At 42.5% G+C, this 20,625-nt stretch overlaps 1 protein-coding gene across 1 annotated transcript in view; it reads left to right on the top strand.

The window, feature by feature from the left end:
* Nucleotides 1–1,034: 1,034 nt before the first annotated feature.
* LOC135512650 (microtubule-associated serine/threonine-protein kinase 3-like) overlaps nt 1,035–20,625 on the top strand; it is a 45,432-nt gene continuing 25,841 nt past the window's right edge. Inside the window, 4 exon segments of the mRNA XM_064934890.1 lie at nt 1,035–1,465; nt 2,734–2,822; nt 5,212–5,284; nt 16,950–17,028. Of these exon segments, the coding sequence (XP_064790962.1) occupies nt 1,380–1,465; nt 2,734–2,822; nt 5,212–5,284; nt 16,950–17,028 (327 nt within the window). The 5' untranslated portion in view covers nt 1,035–1,379.

Below are 20,625 nucleotides of genomic sequence, written 5' to 3'. Positions count from 1 at the left end.
ACTGTTCACAACGTTGACATCTGCAAACCGCTCTGCCAAATGACATCATACACGAGGTCAGCGCTTATGAAGCCATTTGGACGTACTGCCAAATTCTCTAAAATGATGTTGGAGGCGGATTATGGTAGAGAAATTAACATTTCATTATCTGGCAACAGCTCTGGTGGACATTCCTGCAGTCAGTTTGCCAATCGCACACTCCCTCAAAACTTGAGACATCTGTGGCATTGTGCTGTGCGACAAAACTGCACATTAAAGAGTGGCCTTTTATCGTCCCCAGCACAAGGTGTACCTGTGTAATGTCCACGCTGTTTAATCAGCTTCTTCATATGCCACACCTTTCAGGTGGATGGGTTATCTTGGAAAATGAGAAATGCTCACTAACAGGGATGTAAACAAATGTGTTCACAACATTTTAGAAAAGTAATCTTTTTGTGGATTTTCTATTTCAGCTCATTTTATTTTTTATTTTACCAGGCAAGTCAGTTAAGAACAAATTCTTATTTTCAATGACGGCCTGGGAACAGTGGGTGAACTGCCTGTTCAGGGGCAGAACGACAGATTTGTACCTTGTCAGCTCGGGGTTTGAACTCGCAACCTTCTGGTTACTAGTCCAATGCTCTAACCACTAGGCTACCCTGCCGCTCATGAAACATGGGACCAACACTTTACGTGTTGCGTTTATATTTTTGTTCAATGTAGATTCTACAGACCCTACTGAGTGCTCCCAACCCCACTTTTACATAGGCACCCCAAAACAATTTGCGCTAAGCCCAATGTTGTCAACAATCAAGTCTGAGCATTGTATTTTTCAATAGTGGTCTCAAGTTTTACATATTTAAAACATTTCCCATAAATTCCTTCTTGCATTTGCTTATAAGCACAATAAAAATCGACATTAATAAAAATGTAATATATTTTGAAAGAGGTAACCACCTTGCAATGTTTTGAAATGCCGACTTTTATTTTAAAGGTTTCCTTTATTAACGCAGGGAAGTGACGTCATCGCGTGTGCTGAACAGAGTACTAGTGAAAAGTCTAATGTGTCTATGGTAGTAGGCTATATCAGTCAGCGATGGAGTTTTGGCAGCGGAGAGAGTAGCCCATGTCCACCGGGAACACTTTCCAGGCAGAAGATGTAGGCCTAGGTGCTTGGATATGAGGCAAAATAAAGCGAAGGTGGCGCTGAAAGCTGGTTGAATGATAGCCAAGCTGACTAGCTAGTCCAGGGAACATAACATACTGCCACGGCGATGGAGGGTCTACCCGTGGTTTTGTGGGTTCCATCCTCGGGTCCTGTATCTACCATCTAGGAGATTCAATAATCATTTATTTTGGATCGGAATGTGTGTTCTTTTTCGTTGTAAACAACATCCACCATGTCGGATCCAAGTTACTGGACCGCAGTGCCAACCCACAACAAGTCTCATTTTGTAACAGGATCAATGCTAAAACGATCAAAAAGGTAGGTAGGAAATGTTCTGGTTTATGTAGTTATCTAACAAAGCTCAACGGCAGACAATTATGGTCCTTTTAATGTGTTGTGTGTTATTTTTTTAAAGGATCTTTTCTTGTGTTGGCCTTGCTGATGTTCTCAGACAAGTCTGAAATAACCTGTCTATGGTCCAGATGGCCATCCAGATGGACACATGCTTGACCTCATCTTGCATTGTGTCCATTTCACATATTCTGAAACAATGTCACTAGATAAAAACATTACTTTGTAAGTGATAACATAGCCGATGTTGACGCTCATTCATTGGCTCCATTTGGTTTCGATATTGGTGCCACGCACGGTCTTATCCCCATTGTTTTAGTTTCAGAGCGTTCAGCTAAACGTGGTCAGTGCTTAGAAAATGTGCTGATTGTGAATATGTATCGTTGGCTACAATATAGTTATGGGAAGGCAAAACAAATAGGCCTACAGGTTATTCGTGTTTAAGTCTGTAATACTGTTATAACAAAAAGGGAACAAAATAATTATGTATTCAATAATTAATGACTTAAGTACAGTCCTTGTTGGATCCAAAACAATGACACTATGCAGAATAAATATTCCTGGTTCACCTATAATTTTTGGTTGCTCAATGCTGTGCAAAAACATCCTAGTTCTGGATGACCTATGGGAGTCACTTACAATAATTTGATGGGTGTTGATTTTGGTTATATTTAAGTTTTGAAAGAATGTTTTGCTGTTTAAAAAGTTAGTTTCCTGCAATTATATGCATTATGTCATAGATAATGCTGTTGTTTTTGGAAATTTCAATTCTGACGGTCTAGCTTTTAGTTCTCAAAGATGGTAAAATAATGTGTCCATTATCTTTTCTACATACTTTATATGTTGTTTTAGTTGTTTAAGTTTAGACAACGTTTGTTTATTACACTGTTTGGACTTAGGCAACCCCAAAAAATGCTTAGGTGGCCCGACCAAGGATTTTAGTGGCAGAAAAATCGCTGCATTGCTTGCTAGACATAGCCAATTACTCACATTGAAAGCAATGCATCTTCGCCCCTTCCAGAATAGAAACAAGCCTGTTTTTGATGATATTTCCCCCCCTCTAGCTTAGACTGGTGTATTTGCTGTGCTTAAAGACATTTTCATGACATCACTTGAACTATTCCTATTGCTATTTGAAGGCGGAACTAACTCGTGTTTTGAAGCACTGCCAGATGGATGACTGAAGTGTTTTGTAGCTGGTGACTGACATCTCTGTTCCTGTTTATGTTCCACAGTTGCCGGAGCAGCAACAGGAAGAGTCTTGGCCTGGGGACACCTTCGCCCACTCTGTCACGCCCTCTCTCCCCACTCTCCGTCCACACCGGTAAGAACCATCACAGGAACAGAAGTTTGTTTCCAATGTATGTAGCCTGTTTATGTAGCCTAAAGTACACTACGTAGACTTATTCCTACCCGTTGACACGTTTGAATGTTTTAGAGTAGGCTGTCCTACTACAACATAGCAAGTACAAGTATCAATATTTTGGATTTATCTCGCTATCATTGGGACCTCAAAGCATTTTTAGATATATGCTGTGCTGATTGTAGAAAATAAAGGAGGAGACATACATCTTATTGGTCAGAAAATACAAAGGTTGGCTCTTCAGTAAAGGGTGGGTTTTTGTGTTTCCCTTTAGCATTTGAATCAATGGGAGTGTATACAGTGCCTTCAGAAAGTATTCACACCCCTTGACTTTTTCCACATTTTGTTGTGGTACAGCCTGAATTTAAAATAGATTAGATTGAGATTTTGTGTCACTGGCCTACACGCAATGCCCTATAATGGCAAAGTGGAATTATGTTTTCAGACATTGACAAATTACTAAAAAATCTAAAGCTGAAATGTTGAGTCAATAAGTATTGAAGTCAATAAGTATTGAAGTCAATAAGTATTGAAGTCAATAAGTACCGAACCCCTTCGTTATGGCAGGCCTAAATTAGGTTCAGGAGTAAAACTCTTCTTAACACGTCACATAATAAGCTGCATGGACTCACTCTGTGTGCGGTAATAGTGTTTAACATGATTTTCTGTACCCCACATACAATAATCTGTAAGGTCCTTAAGTCACGCAGTGAATTTCAAACACAGATTCAACCACAAAGACCAGGTTTTCCAATTCCAATTCCTATTGGGGGAAAAAAGCAGACATTGAATATCCCTATGGGCATGGTGAAGTTATTAATTACACTTTTGATGGTGTATCAGTACACCGAGTTACTACAAAGATACAAGTGCCCTGCCTAACTCAGTTGCCGGAGGGTAAGGAAACCGCTCAGTGATTTCACCATGAAGCCAATGGTTACTTTATAACAGTTGTTTTAAACAGGCTGTGTCAGGAGAAAACTGAGGATGGATCAACAACATTGTATTTACTCCACAATACTAACCTAAATGACAGAGTGAAAATAAGGAAGCCTGTACAGAATAAAAAATATTCTTGTTTGCAATAAGTCACTAAAGTAAAACTGGAAAACATGTGGCAAAGAAATTAACTTTGAGTCCTGAATACAAAGCGTTATGTTTGTGGCAAATCCAACAACACATCACTGAGTTAATATTACTACTCATATTATTTTCAAGCATGGGGTGGCTGCATCATGTTATGTGTATGCTTGTCATCGACAAGGACTAGGGAGATTTTTAGGATAAAAAGAAATGGAATAGAGCTAAGTACTGGAAAAATCCTAGAGGAAAACCTGGTTTAGTCTGCTTTCCAACAGAAACTGGGAGACAAATTCACCTTTCAGCAGGACAATAACCTAAAACACAAGGACAAATATACACTGGAGTTGCTTACTAATATGCCATTGAATGTTCCTGAGTGGCCTAGTTACAGTTTTGACTTAAATCGGCTTGAAAATCTATGGCGAGACTTGAAAATGCCTGTCTAGCAATGGTCAACAACCAGAACTTGAAGAATAATAATGTGCAAATATTGTACTATCCAGGTGTGGTCTTGGAGACTTACCCAGGAATACTCACAGCTGTAATCACTGCCAAAGGTTACTGTAACATATATTGACTCAGGGGTGTGAATATTTATGTAAATGAGAGATTTCTGTATTTCATTTCTAAGAACATGTTTTCACTTTGTCATTATGGGGTATTGTGTATACTGTGGATGGGTGAGAGAAAATATATGTAATAACTTTTGAATTCAGGCTGTAACACAACAAAATGTGGAATAAGTCCAGGGGTATGAGTACTTTCTGAAGGCACTGTATCACTTCTGGTTGTCAAGCAGGTGCACCCTATGAATAGAGTTCTGCACGAGGGCCCTACATGCCAGAGATGTGCAGACATTCTCTTTCAAGTTCTATCATGTCGAGACTTATCTGATTAGGGGGCACAATTTAACCATTCATTATGTTTACAGTTGAATTAATTGGTAGCAAAATGCTCCCATGTTAATGAACACTTGTGTCTCGAGTACACAAAGGTCCAGGCACTGTCAAAGACAAACAACGGCGCATAGCCTCCTCTCCATTAATGCCCTTTGATGCTAACTGCTGCTATGTTTGGCACCATAAACCAGACCTATTTGAGATATTATTCAGTCTAGTTACTTACAGTACCTGAGACTTGCCTCCATACAGTTTGCTTCGACCTTATTCAAAATATGAATAGGGTTTCAATTGCTATAATTACCTATTCTTATTCATCCGAGCTTAATTCATTGTAATGATGATACTCATCCCTGGTTTCTTTTCAGCTGCAAGCAGTCCCATAGACAGCCCCCGAAATGTGTCCACCAGTGCCTCCCTCAACTTCCCATTTGCTCGCAGGTATGTGGTAGGGTTGAATGGCGGAAACCCTGTTGCCGACATTTTACTGGGATTTACCGCCCAAAACCAATCCCTTTTCCTGGAATAAATAACTGTGAGACACCAGTAAATTATAATACATTATTTATATGACTCTAGCATGGTGGCGTGAAATTGAACTGTTAAGTTATATGCTTCTCTTGTAAAGATTATACTTTTTTTCATTGCAGCTGCAGAGTTTTAAAACCACCTATCACTCGAATATTGTTGCTGTAACTCAGTGCATGCGCGACCACTCTCTCGCAGTCTTTCTCTCTCTCCATCAACTTCATTCATATTGCATCCAAAATAGATCATCCTGTTCTAGATTCCAAGTCCAGATATTCAGATTCCAAGAACACAGGATGAGATGTTACTATCATTTGTGCAAGCACTTTCAAGAGTTAATGAACAGTGAGCCTGGTGAAATTTGGGGAGCGCATCGTCAGTAGTGTACCTTTGGTTCCTAGGGTGTTTCGGACTTTCACACTATACACCCTCCCCAAAGGCGGCCAGCGACAGGGTGATCAATCCTACGCTTGCGTCCCATTCCCGATTAGTCATAGGAGTTGCCTTGTTGTTGATAGCCAACATCCCATGGGACTATGCATGGCAGGGGCATCTAAATCCTCCCTGAGTCAAGCATTGTTGACCGTATACCTCCTGGCCCTCTCACTTCGGGGCCCAGCTGGGGTTTTTCCTCTTCACCCAGAGCCACTGACTGCTGCCTTCTGCCGCCTCCGATACAGTGCTTTGATTGCCGAACGCCTGGCTCTGGCCCTTAATTCCCAGGTCTCCAAGCAGTCTGGTTGTAGATGTTGCCACAAAACCTCTGCAGCCCACCTCCACTTGTCGGACTTCTGTGTTCCAGCCATGATACCGTGCCCAGCAGCTCGATCTGCATAGCGGAGATGTTTTCGCTCATAAGCTTCATCTACTGAGTCCTCCCAGGGTACTGTGAGTTCAATGATGAAGACCTTGATGTTAGTTGAGAACGGGACCAGAGCACCATGTCAGGTCTTAGGGGTGGTGGTTGCAATCTCCGGAGGAAACACAAGTTGCCGTCTTGCCAATGTCAGCTTGAGGTGGCATTTTCCAGTCGCGGGATAGCGCAGCTGGTCTCGCCACCTGGTCTAATGGAGTAGAGCCGCTCTTCAGTGGTTTAGCCCCTTCGCGGACAAAGTTCGTCCGTAAGGGGTGTGATGCTGCTGGGGGTGGTAGGGAGTTGGTGGCAGCTCGCTTGTCCTCCAGGGCGGACGCAAGGTTTTTAAGGACTTGGTTGTGACGCCAAGTGTAGCGATCCTTAGGGTGAGGCTGTCTCTCTTTACCCAAACACCCCTTCTTCCCCTGGTGGATCCTCAACCCATGGTGTGATGTAACTTTCCTCCAACCACAGACACATACCTGCTTCTGTTTGTGGCCCGCTGTTGCAGCAGAACTTGTGACAGTTGCTGCGGTAGTGTTCTCTTGTGCTGTGCTCTCATTACTGGAGAAGTAGGGGTCGTTTCGGGCGGTCCAGTCGTTACCGTGTTGTCAGCCGATTAGTCATCTTCCGCCCCGGCTCTTGCAGACTCTAGAGGTATTCTTGTATGTTGACTTTCTGTAGCTAAAGCGGGTGTTTCCAACATACTGCGAAGCATGGCTTTAGGAAACTAGGAGAAATGGGAAGCTCCCCATCACTGTCCCAGTGGGGTCTATTCCCTCCTGTCAGCCGTCTCTCCTTGCCGCCACAAGGACTTTCCCCTGTTGTCAGCTGATCTTTCTCAGCAGTCACTGGACAAGTCCAGATATTCAGATTCCAAGAACACAGGATGAGATGTTACTATCCTTTGTGCAAGCACTTCCAAGATTTAATGAACAGTGAGCCTGGTGAAATTTGGGGAGCAATGAGGTCAGTAGTGTACCTTTGGTTCCTAGGGTGTTTGCCTGCCTTTCACACTATACACCCTCCCCAAAGGCGGCCAGCGACAGGGTGATCAATCCTACGCTTGCGTCCCATTCCCGATTACTCATAGGAGTTGCCTTGTTGTTGATAGCCAACATCCCATGGGACTATGCATGGCAGGGGCGTCCTCCTCCCTGAGTCAAGCATTGTTGACCGCATACCTCCTGGCCCTCTCACTTCGGGGCCCAGCTGGGTATTTCCTCTTCACCCAGAGCCACTGACTGCTGCCTTCTGCCGCCTCCGATACAGCTTTGATTGCCGAACGCTGGCTCTGGCCCTTAATTCCCAGGTCTCCAAGCAGTCTGGTTGTAGATGTTGCCACAAAACCTCTGCAGCCCACCTCCACTTGTCGGATTTCTGTGTTCCAGCCATGATACCGTGCTTCGGCAGCTCATAAGCTTCATCTACTGAGTCCTCCCAGGGTACTGTGAGTTCAATGATGAAGACCTTGAGCGAACGGGACCAGAGCACCATGTCAGGTCTTAGGGTGGTGGTTGCAATCTCCGGAGGAAACACAAGTTGCCGGCCAATGTCAGCTAGCATTTTCCAGTCGCGGGCCAAGCGCAGCTGGTCTCGCTCTAATGGAGTAGAGCCGCTCTTCAGTGGTTTAGCCCCTTCGCGGACAAAGTTCGTCCGTAAGGGGTGTGATGCTGCTGGGGGTGGTAGGGAGTTGGTGGCAGCTCGCTTGTCCTCCAGGGCGGACGCAAGGTTTTTAAGGACTTGGTTGTGACGCCAAGTGTAGCGTCCTTGGGTGAGGCTGTCTCTCTTTACCCAAACACCCCTTCTTCCCCTGGTGGATCCTCAACCCATGGTGTGATGTAACTTTCCTCCAACCACAGACACATACCTGCTTCTGTTTGTGGCCCGCTGTTGCAGCAGAACTTGTGACAGTTGCTGTAGTGTTCTCTTGTGCTGTGCTCTCATTACTCGTAGTCGTTTCCGGTCCAGTCGTTACCATGTTGTCAGCCGATGAGTCATCTTCCGCCCCCGCTCTTGCAGACTCTAGAGGTATTCTTGTATGTTGACTTTCTGTAGCTAAAGCGGGTGTTTCCAACATACTGCGAAGCATGGGAAACTACAGAAATGGGAAGCTCCCCCATCACTGTCCCAGTGGGGTCTATTCCCTCCTGTCAGCCGTCTCTCCTTGCCGCCACAAGGACTTTCCCCTGTTGTCAGCTGATCTTTCTCAGCAGTCACTGGACAAGTCCAGATATTCAGATTCCAAGAACACAGGATGAGATGTTACTATCCTTTGTGCAAGCACTTCCAAGATTTAATGAACAGTGAGCCTGGTGAAATTTGGGGAGCGCATCGTCAGTAGTGTACCTTTGGTTCCTAGGGTGTTTCGGCCTTTCACACTATACACCCTCCCCAAAGGCGGCCAGCGACAGGGTGATCAATCCTACGCTTGCATCCCATTCCCAATTAGTCATAGGAGTTGCCTTGTTGTTGATAGCCAACATCCCAGATTCTAGATTGAAATCAATCAATCAAATGTATTTCTGAAGCCCTTTTTACATCCTCCGATGTCACAAAGTGCTATACAGATGTCCAGCCTAAAACCCCAAACAGTAAGCAATGCAGATGTAGAAGCACAGTGGCTAGAAAGGCAGGAATCTAGGAAAAAGCCTAGAGACGAACCAGACTGAGGGGTGGCCAGTCCTCTTCTGGCTGTGCCAGGTGGAGATTATAACAGTAATTGGCCAAGATGTTCAAACATTCATAGATGACCAGCAGGGTAAAATAATAATAATCACAGTGGTTGTAGAGGGTGCAACAGGTCAGCACCTCAGGAGTAAATGTCAGTTGGCTTTTCATAGCCGATCATTCAGAGGTTGAGACAGCAGGTGCGGTAGAGAGAGAGAGTCGAAAACAGCAGGTCCGGGACAAGGTAGCACATCCGGTGAAGAAAGAGAGAGAGAGAATTAGAGGGAGCATACTTAAATTCACACAGGACACCGGATAAAACAGGATAAATACTCCAGATATAACAGACTGACCCAAGCCCCCCCACACATAAACTATTGCAGTATAAATACTGGAGACTGAGACAGGAGGGGTCGGGAGACACTGTGGCCCTGTCCGACGATAACCCCGGACAGGGCCAACCAGGCAGGATGTAAACCCACCCACTTTGCCAAAGCACAGCTCCCACAACACTAGAGGGATATCTTCAACCACCAACTTACTACCCTGAGAGAAGGCCAAGTATAGCCCACGAAGATCTCCCCCACAGTACAAACCCGAGGGGGGCGCCAAACCAGACAGGAAGAACACATCAGTGACTCAACCCACTCAGGTGACGCACCCCTCCTCGGGACAGCATGCACCAGTAAGCCAGTGACTCAGCCCCATAATAGGGTTAGAGGCAGAGAATCCCAGTGGAAAGAGGGGAACTGGCCAGGCAGAGACAGCAAGGGCGGTACGTTGCTCCGGAGCCTTTCCGTTCACCTTCACACTCCTGGGCCAGACTACACTCAATCATATGACCCACTGAAGAGATGAGTCTTCAGTAAAGACTTAAAGGTTGAGACCGAGTTTGCGTCTCTCACATGGGTAGGCAGACCATTCCATAAAAATGGAGCTCTATAGGAGAAAGCCCTGCCTCCAGCTGTTTGCTTAGAAATTCTAGGAACAATTAGGAGGCCTGCGTCTTGTGACCGTAGTATAGGTGTAGGTATGTACGGTAGGACCAAATCAGAGATAGGTAGGAGCAAGCCCATGTAATGCTTTGTAGGTTAGCAGTAAAACCTTGAAATCAGCCCTTGCCTTGACAGGAAGCCAGTGTAGGGAGGCTAGCACTGGAGTAATATGATCACATTTTTTGGTTCTAGTCAGCTTTCTAGCAGCCGTATTTAGCACTAACTGAAGTTTATTTAGTGCTTTATCCGGGTAGCCGGAAAGTAGAGCATTGCAGTAGTCTAACCTAGAAGTGACAAAAGCATGGATACATTTTTCTGCATAATTTTTGGACAGAAAGTTTCTGATTTTTGAAATGTTACGTAGATGGAAAAAAGCTGTCCTTGAAACAATGTTGATATGTTAATCAAAAGAGCGATCAGGGTCCAGAGTAACGCCGAGGTCCTTCACAGTTTTATTTGAGATGACTGTACAACCATTAAGATTAATTGTCAGATTCAACAGAAGATCTCTTTGTTTCTTGGGACCTAGAACAAGCATCTCTGTTTTGTCCGAGTTTAAAAGTAGAAAGTTTGCAGCCATCCACTTCCTTATGTCTGAAACACAGGCTTCTAGTGAGGGCAATTTTGGGGCTTCGCCATGTTTCATTGAAATGTACAGCCATGTGTCATCCGCATAGCAGTGAAAGTTAACATTATGTTTTCGAATTACATCCCCAAGAGGTAAAATATATAGTGAAAACAATAGTGGTCCTAAAACGGAACCTTGAGGAACACCGAAATTTACAGTTGATCGCAGGTCGCAATTGTAAATGAGAACTTGTTCTCAACTTGCCTACCTGGTTAAATAAAGGTGAAATAAATAAATAAATAAAATTTGGACAAACCATTCACAGAGACAAACTGATATCTTTCCAACAGATAAGATCTAAACCAGACCAGAACTTGTCCGTGTAGACCAATTTGGGTTTCCAATCTCTCCAAAAGAATGTGGTGATCGATGGTATCAAAAGCAGCACTAAGATCTAGGAGCATAAGGACAGATGCAGAGCCTTGTTCTGACGCCATTAAAAGGTAATTTACCACCTTCACGAGTGCAGTCTCAGTGCTATGATGGGGTCTAAAACCAGACTGAAGCATTTCGTATACATTGTTTGTCTTCAGAAATGCAGTGAGTTGCTGCACAACAGCTTTTCCCCAAAAATTTGAGAGGAACGGTAGATTCGATATAGGCCAATTGTTTTTATATTTTCTGGGTTTGGCTTTTTCAAGAGAGGCTTTATTACTGCCACTTTTAGTGAGTTTGGTACACATCCGGTGGAAACGGAGACGTTTATTAGGGGGCCAAGCACAGGAAGCAGCTCTATGTAGCCCTATACAGTGTATGCATTTGTCCTATCCTACCTCTTTCAGGTAATATATTCAATGCAGTATTAGCCTTACATTTAGCTAGTTAATGGTTTATGCATAGTAAGCTTCTGACTTTTAGCCTCCATTTCTTGCGCAATACGCATGCACCTGTGCTCTGCTGGCCTCTCCTTAAAAAACACTCCTTAGCTCTTGGAGGCCCATGCAGGAAAATCTCGACTAGAACTTTTTTTTTTTAGCATTTCTTATACCAATAGACTATTTGAAGAGGGGCGCAAGCTCTTTTTTTGCTGAACGTAAAATACAGCAGCCAACAGAACTCACAGGTAGTTTGAAAGAAGAGCGTACACGCGATGGCGGTAGGCTATTGCAGTTATTTATTCAGACCCATAACCATTCAATCTTTGTGAAGAGAGGTGAAAGCCATCTGCGTTTAATTCTAATCCTATATTATTCAAGCATGTCATTAGAATGATGAAGATGAGGACAATGAAACTGTTGAAAGTGAGGAAAGAATGAAGCAACAGTAGAGAGAGAAAGAGGAGGTAGGCCAATAACATTAGGGGAAATATGAAAGGAATATATTCGTCAGCCTACTGATTATACAAATATGCCCTATTATATTTCAAAATTATAATCAAATTCTCTAGCATATACTTTCTGGTGCACCAGAATCGGATGTTTTTTCAGCTTTATCATGGTTTGAACAATGTGTGTAATTCCAGTCCATATAATACAATACAGTACAGTAATACAGTTCACACTCAAAAAGATGAGCCTGCTGGAGCTAGTTACATTTATTTACCCAAGAGAGCATATAGCTAGCTACGTCTATGGGCTTTTCTGTCTTTCTGTCATGAGTAAATGTGCAATGTATTGGATAACTGCACAATCATTTGGACTTGGGCTCATTAAATGTCGCCAATGTAGGGCTCATAAAATGTATTTAATATATGTCTCATCAGGCTCAGGTAGCATCAGGTTGGAATTTTCATGCTGATCAAATCCAGACATACAGTGCATTTGGAAAGTATTCAGACCCCATGACCTTTTCCACAATATGTCACAGCCTTATTCTAAAATTGATTGAATGTTTTTTTTCCCCCTCTTCAATGTACACACATTACCCAATAATGACAAAGCAAAAACAGGTTTTTAGAAATGTTTGCCAATTTATAACAAAAAAAACCTGAATTATCACATTTTCATAATTATTCAGACCCTTTACTCAGTACTTTGTTGAAGCACCTTTTACAGCAATTACAGCCTCGAGTCTTCTTGGGAATGACGCCACAAGTTTGGCACACCTGTATTTGGGGAGTTTCTCCCATTCTTCTCTGGAGATCCTCTCAATTTTGGTTTCATCTGACTAGAGAATCTTGTTTCTCATTGTCTGAGAGTCTTTAGGTGCCTTTTGACAAACTCAGAGCGGGCTGTCATGTGCCTTTTACTGAGGAGTGGCTTCCGTCTAGCCACTCTACCATAAAGGCCTGATTGGTGGAGTGCTGCAGAGATGGTTGTCCTTTTGGAAGGTTCTCCCATCTCCACAGAGGAACTCTAGAGCTCTGTCAGAGTGACTATCGGGTTCCTGGTCACCTCCCTGACCAAGGCCCTTCTCCCCCGATTGCTCAGTTTGGCTGGGCGAACAGCTCAAGAAAGAGTTTTGTTGGTTCCAAACTTCTTCCATTTAAGAATGATGGAGGCCACTGTGTTCTTGGGGACCTTCAATGCTGTAGACATCTTTTGGTACCCTTCTCCAGATCTGTGCCTGGACACAATCCTGTCTCAGAGCTCTACCGACAATTCCTTCTACCTCATGGCTTGGTTTTTGCTCTGTCATGCCCTGTCAACTGTGGGACCTTATATAGACAGGTGTGTGCCTTTCCATATTATGTACAATCAATTCAATTTACCACAGGTAGACTCCAATGATGTTGGAGAAACAGCTCAAGGATGATCAATGGAAACAGGATGCACCTGAGCTCAATTTCAAGTCTCATAGAAAAGGGTCTGAATACTTATGTAAATAAAATCCTGTTTTTGCTTTGTCTTTATGGGGTGTTGTGTGTAGATTGCTGAGGACATTTTTTTATTTAATCCATTTTAGAATAAGGCTGTAACATTACAAAATGTGGAAGAAGTCAAGGGGTCTGAAGGCACTGTATATGCTTTATAATGCTTTTGAATGACACCGGGAAAATTTTCAACCTTAGTATGTGGACCTGGTTATACTTAAGCTCTCTGGATGTTTATTTGTGTGTGTTCGTCCGAATTCTAAGGGCCATTTTCCTCTTCTATCTATGGCCCTTTTTTATGCCAAAAAACTACCCAAGTCTTTAACGATTACAAGCATACCCATAACATGATGCAACCACCACTATACTTGTAAATATGGAGAATGGTACAAACGGGATGCATGTTTTGCAATATTTTTTATTCTGTACAGGCTTCCTTCTTTTCTCTCTGTCAATTAGGTTAATATTGTGGAGTAACTACAATGTTGTTGATCCATCCTCAGTTTTCTCCTATCACAGCCATTAGAGTCCCTTCCTCTCTGGCAAATGAGTTAGGAAGGAAGCCTATATCTTTGTAGTGACTAGGTGTATTGATACACCATCCAAAGTGTAATTAATAACTTCATGCTCAAAGGGATATTCAATTTTTTTTACCCATCTACCAATATGTCCACTTCTTTGCGAGGCATTGGAAATACTCCCTGGTATTTGTGGTTTAATCTGTGTTTAAAATTCACTGCTCGACTGAGGGACCTTACAATTATCTGTATGTGTGGGGTACAGAGATGACAGTCATGCAAAAATCACGTTAAACACTATTATTGCACACAGAGTGAATCCATGCAACTTATTATGTGACTTATCACATGTTTACTCCTGAACTTATTTAGGCTTTCCATAACAAAGGGGTTGAATACTTATTGACTCAAGACATTTCAACTTTTCATTTTTAAATCATTTGTAAAAAATGTCTCAAAACAATGTACCCCATTGACATTATGGGTTATTGTGTGTAGGCCAGTGACACAAGATTTAAATGTCATCCATTTTAAGTTCAGGCTGTGACACAACAACATGTGTAAAAAGTCCAGGGGTGTGAATACTTTCTGAATGCACTGTAAATAAAGCAGAGAGTTGGAGGCTGTGGTTGGATGGTTGGTTGAGTCATAGTGGAGATCACATCCTTCCTGCTAGGTTAGCCTCTTCCTCACTCAGATGAGGTGTGTGCGTGCGTGAAAAGATATTTCAATATAAATTAGTTTTTTTTTGTATTTATAAAATATGTTTATTTGTTATGTTTAATTGAGCGGTGACAATGTACATCAAAAACTTTAGTCTCAGTTTACGTGAGAAGATGTGTTGCAGTCCCTGGGCAGGTGAACATAAAAAACAAGAGAACTTCATATACGAACAGATACCCGCAAACATCAGACATTTTTTAAACATCCAGACATGTTTCCACACAGAAACCAATAATGGGAGGTGGTTTTATACTAAATCAGTCTTATTCCAATGTTTTCTCATTAAGAAGATGTACCCAATGTTGGATGACTGTCGACAGCTGTTGCCATCAGGAAGCTGTTTTCGGGCAGGAAAAGTCAGAACGTTCAACTAGGAGTTGCTGAATCCTTTAAGCTGGAACAATTTGTTTTTAGTCGGCTTTCATTTTGATCCTCTTTAAAACCACATTTGGCCAGCAGTGTGTTCGCAGTTACTCAACATCCCTTTATTCACAACCCTGGCTTCGATTCCTGATGGCAACTCATTATTGGTTATGCAACATGTAGAGAAATGTGCATAACCAATTTTTCTTAAACCCAGATTTGATAGGAAAATATATGGTTTTACACAATGTCTCTGGAAATTTGATATGGGCTGAAAAGGAACTGCACTGAAGTGATAAGACCCTTTATAATTTCAGCCCCCTGATCATTTCCTTTGCCCGTATCCCTGGTTTTTAGAAAGAGCAAATAAGTGCTACAGCATTTTTTTTTTTGCTCTTTGAATTCATGTTGAACCTGTTCTCCCCATGCTAGACAAATGAAGGCTGACACATTAGCCAATCGTGTCTGACTTCATTCGTCAAATGAAATGTCACAGGTCAGTTGGCTCACTATCGCAGTCATGTTCAATCTAAGCTTGAGACTGTGGAAAGATGCAAACTTAACCTGTAACAGTTTCACATGTTCCCCCCCCCGTATTCTCTCTCTTGCTTCTCCTGCTGTCGTGACCTCAGCCACATGGCTCGTGCTGACAGGTAGGTCTCTCTCTTATCCTATTGTCCTTCGTGCCTTTCTCCTTTCACGCCTCTATATTTGGTTACCACTTCTTCTGATAAGATCACATCCCCTTGTCCTTCATCAGCCCAGATACAGTCAGGCCCGTAATTATTTACACCCTTGATAAAGAACAGCAAAAAATACCTTGTGTAAAATAGGTCATATAAACACTGAGCTATATTGCAGCTGTTATTGTAGCTATGTTGCAGCTATATTGAGCTATTAAGGTCAATGGTGCCATTCACTGGCCACAGTACCAGTGAAAGCTAAATAGCCATAACATCAGAGATAAACTGCATTGCCACTTGGATTGGAACCGGTGCTATGGTCATATGACATGAAAATAGAGCTCTTTGGTCACACACACCAGTGGTGGGTTTGGCGTTAGAAAATCAGAACCATATGCAGGATGTGTTTTTTTCTGTTTAAATCTATTTTAGATGACTTTTATAATGATGTCAGATTTCGCATCCTACGTCACACAGGCGGAAGAGATAGACTCATGAGTCCGTGGGAACCAGGGCTACCGCTCAATGCAAGCCATTTCGATATACGGTGTCCACAGATCAATCGTAAGTTAAAATGTCTGTTGGAACCAGTACTAGAACCACACAGGTCCTCGATACAGGGGACTTTAGAAACGGCACCATGAACTTTACCAAGTACCAGGACATTTTAGACAAAAACCTGGTTGCCTCTGCCAGGAGGGTGACAGTTGGCTGCTAGTGGCTCTTCCAGCAAGTACAAAGAAATGGTTAATTGACCACAAAGTCAACATTTTGCAATGGCCATCTCAGTCTCCGGAGTTGAGCCCCATTGAAAACCTGTGGTTTGAATTAGAGGGCAGTACATAAGAACAGACGAAGGATATCAAGGATCTGGAAAGATTCTGTATGGAGGAATGGTCTAAGACCCCTCCCAACATGGTCTCAAAACTCATAAAACATTTTAGAAGAAGGCTCAGTGTTGTTATCCTCGCAAAGGGAGGGTGCTGGAGTATTGAAAACATGGGCGCCAATAATTTTGACCCCTATCTTCTTTAGATTGTTTAACAAGTAATCTATTCCTCTGAGCAATTGTATTAGTATCGAATAATATAATTTCTCACATTTTTTGAGCATACAGTATAGCTCAGGATTTGTATTATTCATTTGATACGGTCTTGGTTGCTCATCTTTATCAAGGGTGCCATTAATTATGGACCTGACTGTACATTGCAAGTGCATAGTAATTACACATGACACAATCCCCGAATGCGTATTACATCACGAAGAACAGAGTAATAGAAAAAAACAAGGCTTTCAGTGTAGTGCGGGGAAGACGTAACGCGTTATAAGGCAGTTGATATGACATGCAAAAATGTACAAGGTAACATAACAATGTCTGTCTGTTTTTCTCCAGAGCGGAAGGCAGACGATGGTCTTTGGCGTCCCTCCCCTCCTCCGGCTACGGAACCAACCCCCCCAGTTCCACGGTCTCTGTAAGTCTCTAAGCCCTCACCCAGCTCCCACAGGGTCCATATGAAACTGCAGTTTCACAACACCATATAAACCATTCAACAAGATCTGAATAGGATAAGAAATGCGTCTGTGGCTGAAAGAGACAACACTGTGACCATGTGATCAAACGGGACAAATCCTATCTTGAATCATCATGTGTCTGAATGAGTCATTTATGTTTGGCTCCTAGCCTGCGGTGGATAATGTCTAGTGATAATGGGCCCACAGTACATGAATGTATTCGAGTGTGACGTGATGAGCTAATGTTCTGTATTTGTGCTTGTAATAGGATTTGATGCTTTGAAGAGCATTATCAATGCTTCTGTGCCGAAAGGGTGCGCACTTAAATGCCCTCATATATTTTGCTTACCCTGCGGATATTGTTCATGGTTAAGCATGAACAGAATTAACAGAATAAGATGTGAACATCAAATATTCTATATGAGAGAATATAACTGTGGGGACTTTATAGCGACCGGGGAGAGTTTAGCCCTCTGCTCCCCATACGCCCCAACAAATCGAATACAAACTCTCATGCTCACAAATCTACCAGCATCTACCGTTTCTGACAGACAGATGAACTTGGTACCTTTTCACTCTATATGTGCTGCGTGAGACAGTAGGACAGGGTTCACAAACTGGCAGCCTAATTCGGCCCGCGTGTGATTTATTTATTTATTTTTTAAATACGACTGTAAAATAACCAGCAAATCAGCTCCAAGTGATTTACATTTTGGAAATCTGTTCCAAATTATTCCCACGCATAATTGAGAGATATATCGTATACAAATGTCAGCAAGGTTTAAAATGATTGTTTTAGCCAGGTATTATGTACAACCCCTTCCCTTTTTCCACAATTTGTTCCGTTACAGCCTTATTCTAAAATAGATTTAAAAAATATATACAGTGCCTTGCGAAAGTATTTGGCCCCCTTGAACTTTGCGACCTTTTGCCACATTTCAGGCTTCAAACATAAAGATATAAAACTGTATTTTTTTTGTGAAGAATCAAAATCAAAAATGTTTTTTCCCATTCCTCCTTGCAAAACAGCTCGAGCTCAGTGAGGTTGGATGGAGAGCAATTGTGAACAGCAGTTTTCAGTTCTTTCCACAGATTCTCGATTGGATTCAGGTCTGGACTTTGACTTGGCCATTCTAACACCTGGATATGTTTATTTTTGAACCATTCCATTGTAGATTTTGCTTTATGTTTTGGATCATTGTCTTGTTGGAAGACAAATCTCCGTCCCAGTCTCAGGTCTTTTGCAGACTCCATCAGGTTTTCTTCCAGAATGTTCCTGTATTTGGCTCCATCCATCTTCCCATCAATTTTAACCATCTTCCCTGTCCCTGCTGAAGAAAAGCAGGCCCAAACCATGATGCTGCCACCACCATGTTTGACAGTGGGTATGGTGTGTTCAGAGTGATGAGCTGTGTTGCTTTTACGCCAAACATAACGTTTTGCATTGTTGCCAAAAAGTTCAATTTTGGTTTCATCTGACCAGAGCACCTTCTTCCACATGTTTGGTGTGTCTCCCAGGTGGCTTGTGGCAAACTTTAAACAACACTTTTTATGGCTTTCTTCTTGCCACTCTTCCATAAAGGCCAGATTTGTGCAATATATGACTGATTGTTGTCCTATGGACAGAGTCTCCCACCTCAGCTGTAGATCTCTGCAGTTCATCCAGAGTGATCATGGGCCTCTTGGCTGCATCTCTGATCAGTCTTCTCCTTGTATGAGCTGAAAGTTTAGATGGACAGCCAGGTCTTGGTAGATTTGCAGTGGTCTGATACTCCTTCCATTTCAATATTATCGCTTGCACAGTGCTCCTTGGGATGTTTAAAGCTTGGGAAATCTTCTTCACAACAGTATCTTGGACCTGCCTGGTGTGTTCCTTGTTCTTCATGATGCTCTCTGCGCTTTTAACGGACCTCTGAGACTATCACAGTGCAGGTGCATTTATACGGAGACTTGATTACACACAGGTGGATTGTATTTATCATCATTAGTCATTTAGGTCAACATTGGATCATTCAGAGATCCTCACTGAACTTCTGGAGAGAGTTTGCTGCACTGAAAGTAAAGGGGCTGAATAATTTTGCACGCCCAATTTTTCAGTTTTTGATTTGTTGAAAAAGTTTGAAATATCCAATAAATGTCGTTCCACTTCATGATTGTGTCCCACTTGTTGTTGATTCTTCACAAAAAAATACAGTTTTATATCTTTATGTTTGAAGCCTGAGATGTGGCAAAAGGTCGCAAAGTTCAAGGGGGCCGAATACTTTCGCAAGGCACTGTACATCAATCTTCACACAATACCCTATAATGACAAAGCAAAAACAGGTTTTTATTAAGAATGAAAAACAGAAATACCTTTATTTGCGTATGTATTCAGATACTTTGCTATGGGTCTGAATACATCCTGTTTCTATTGATCATCCTTGATGTTTCTTCAACTTGATTGGAGTCCACCTGTGGTAAATTCAGTTGATTGGACATGATTTGGAAAGGCACACACCTGTCTATATAAGGTCCCACAGTTGACATTGCATGTCAGAGCAAAAACCAAGCCATGAGGTCGAAGGAATTGTCCATAGAGCTCAGAGAAAGGATTGTGTTGATGCACAGATCTGTGGAATGGTACCAAAAAAGGTCTGCAGCATTGATGGGCCCAAAGAACACAGTGGACTCCGTCATTCTTAAATGGAAGAAACTGAACAATCGGGGGAGAAGGGCCTTGGTCAGGGAGGTGACCAAGAACACAAGGTTCACTCTGACAGAGCTCCAGAGTTCCTCTGTGGAGATGGGAGGACCTTCCAGAAGGACAACCATCTCTGCATCACTCCACCAGACAGGCCTTTATGGTAGAGCGGCCAGACAGAAATTACTTCTCAGTAAAAGGCACGGAGGCCTGCTTGGAGTTTGTCAAACGGCACTTAAAGGACTCTCAGACCATGATAAACAACATTCTCTGCTTTGATGAAACCAAGATTGAACTCTTTGGCCTGAATGCCAAGTGTCATGTTTGGAGGAAACCTGGCAACATTCCTACGGTGAAGCATGGTGGCGACAGCATCATGTTGTGGGGATGTTTTTCACTAGCAGGGGCTGGGAGACTAGTCAGGATCGAGGGAAAGATGAATGGAACAAAGTGGAAAGAGATTCTTGATGAAAACCTGCTCCAGAGCGCTCAGGACCTCAAACATCTCTGGAGAGACCTGAAAATAGCTGTGCAGCGACGTTCCCCATACAACCTGACAGAGCTTGAGAGGATCTGCTAAGAAGAATGGGAGAAACTCCCCAAATACAGGTGTGCTAAGCCTGTAATGTCATAACCAAGAAGACTCGAGGCTGTAATCGCTGCCAAAGGTGCTTCAACACAGTACTGAGTAAAGGGTCTGAATACTTATGTAAATGTATTATTTACGCTTTTTTATTTTTTATAAATTTACAAAAATGTCTAAAAACCTGTTTTTGCTTTGCCATTATGGGGTATTGTGTGTAGATTGATGAGGAAAAAAAACATTTTAATCCATTTTAGAATAACGTAGTAACGGAACAAAAATGGGGGAAAAGTC

The sequence above is a fragment of the Oncorhynchus masou genome, chromosome 24 (genome assembly GCF_036934945.1).
Source record: "Oncorhynchus masou masou isolate Uvic2021 chromosome 24, UVic_Omas_1.1, whole genome shotgun sequence".
Lineage (NCBI taxonomy): Eukaryota > Metazoa > Chordata > Actinopteri > Salmoniformes > Salmonidae > Oncorhynchus > Oncorhynchus masou.
The sequence above is the reverse complement of the archived record's forward strand: the minus strand, read 5'-3'. Positions and strand labels throughout refer to the sequence as shown.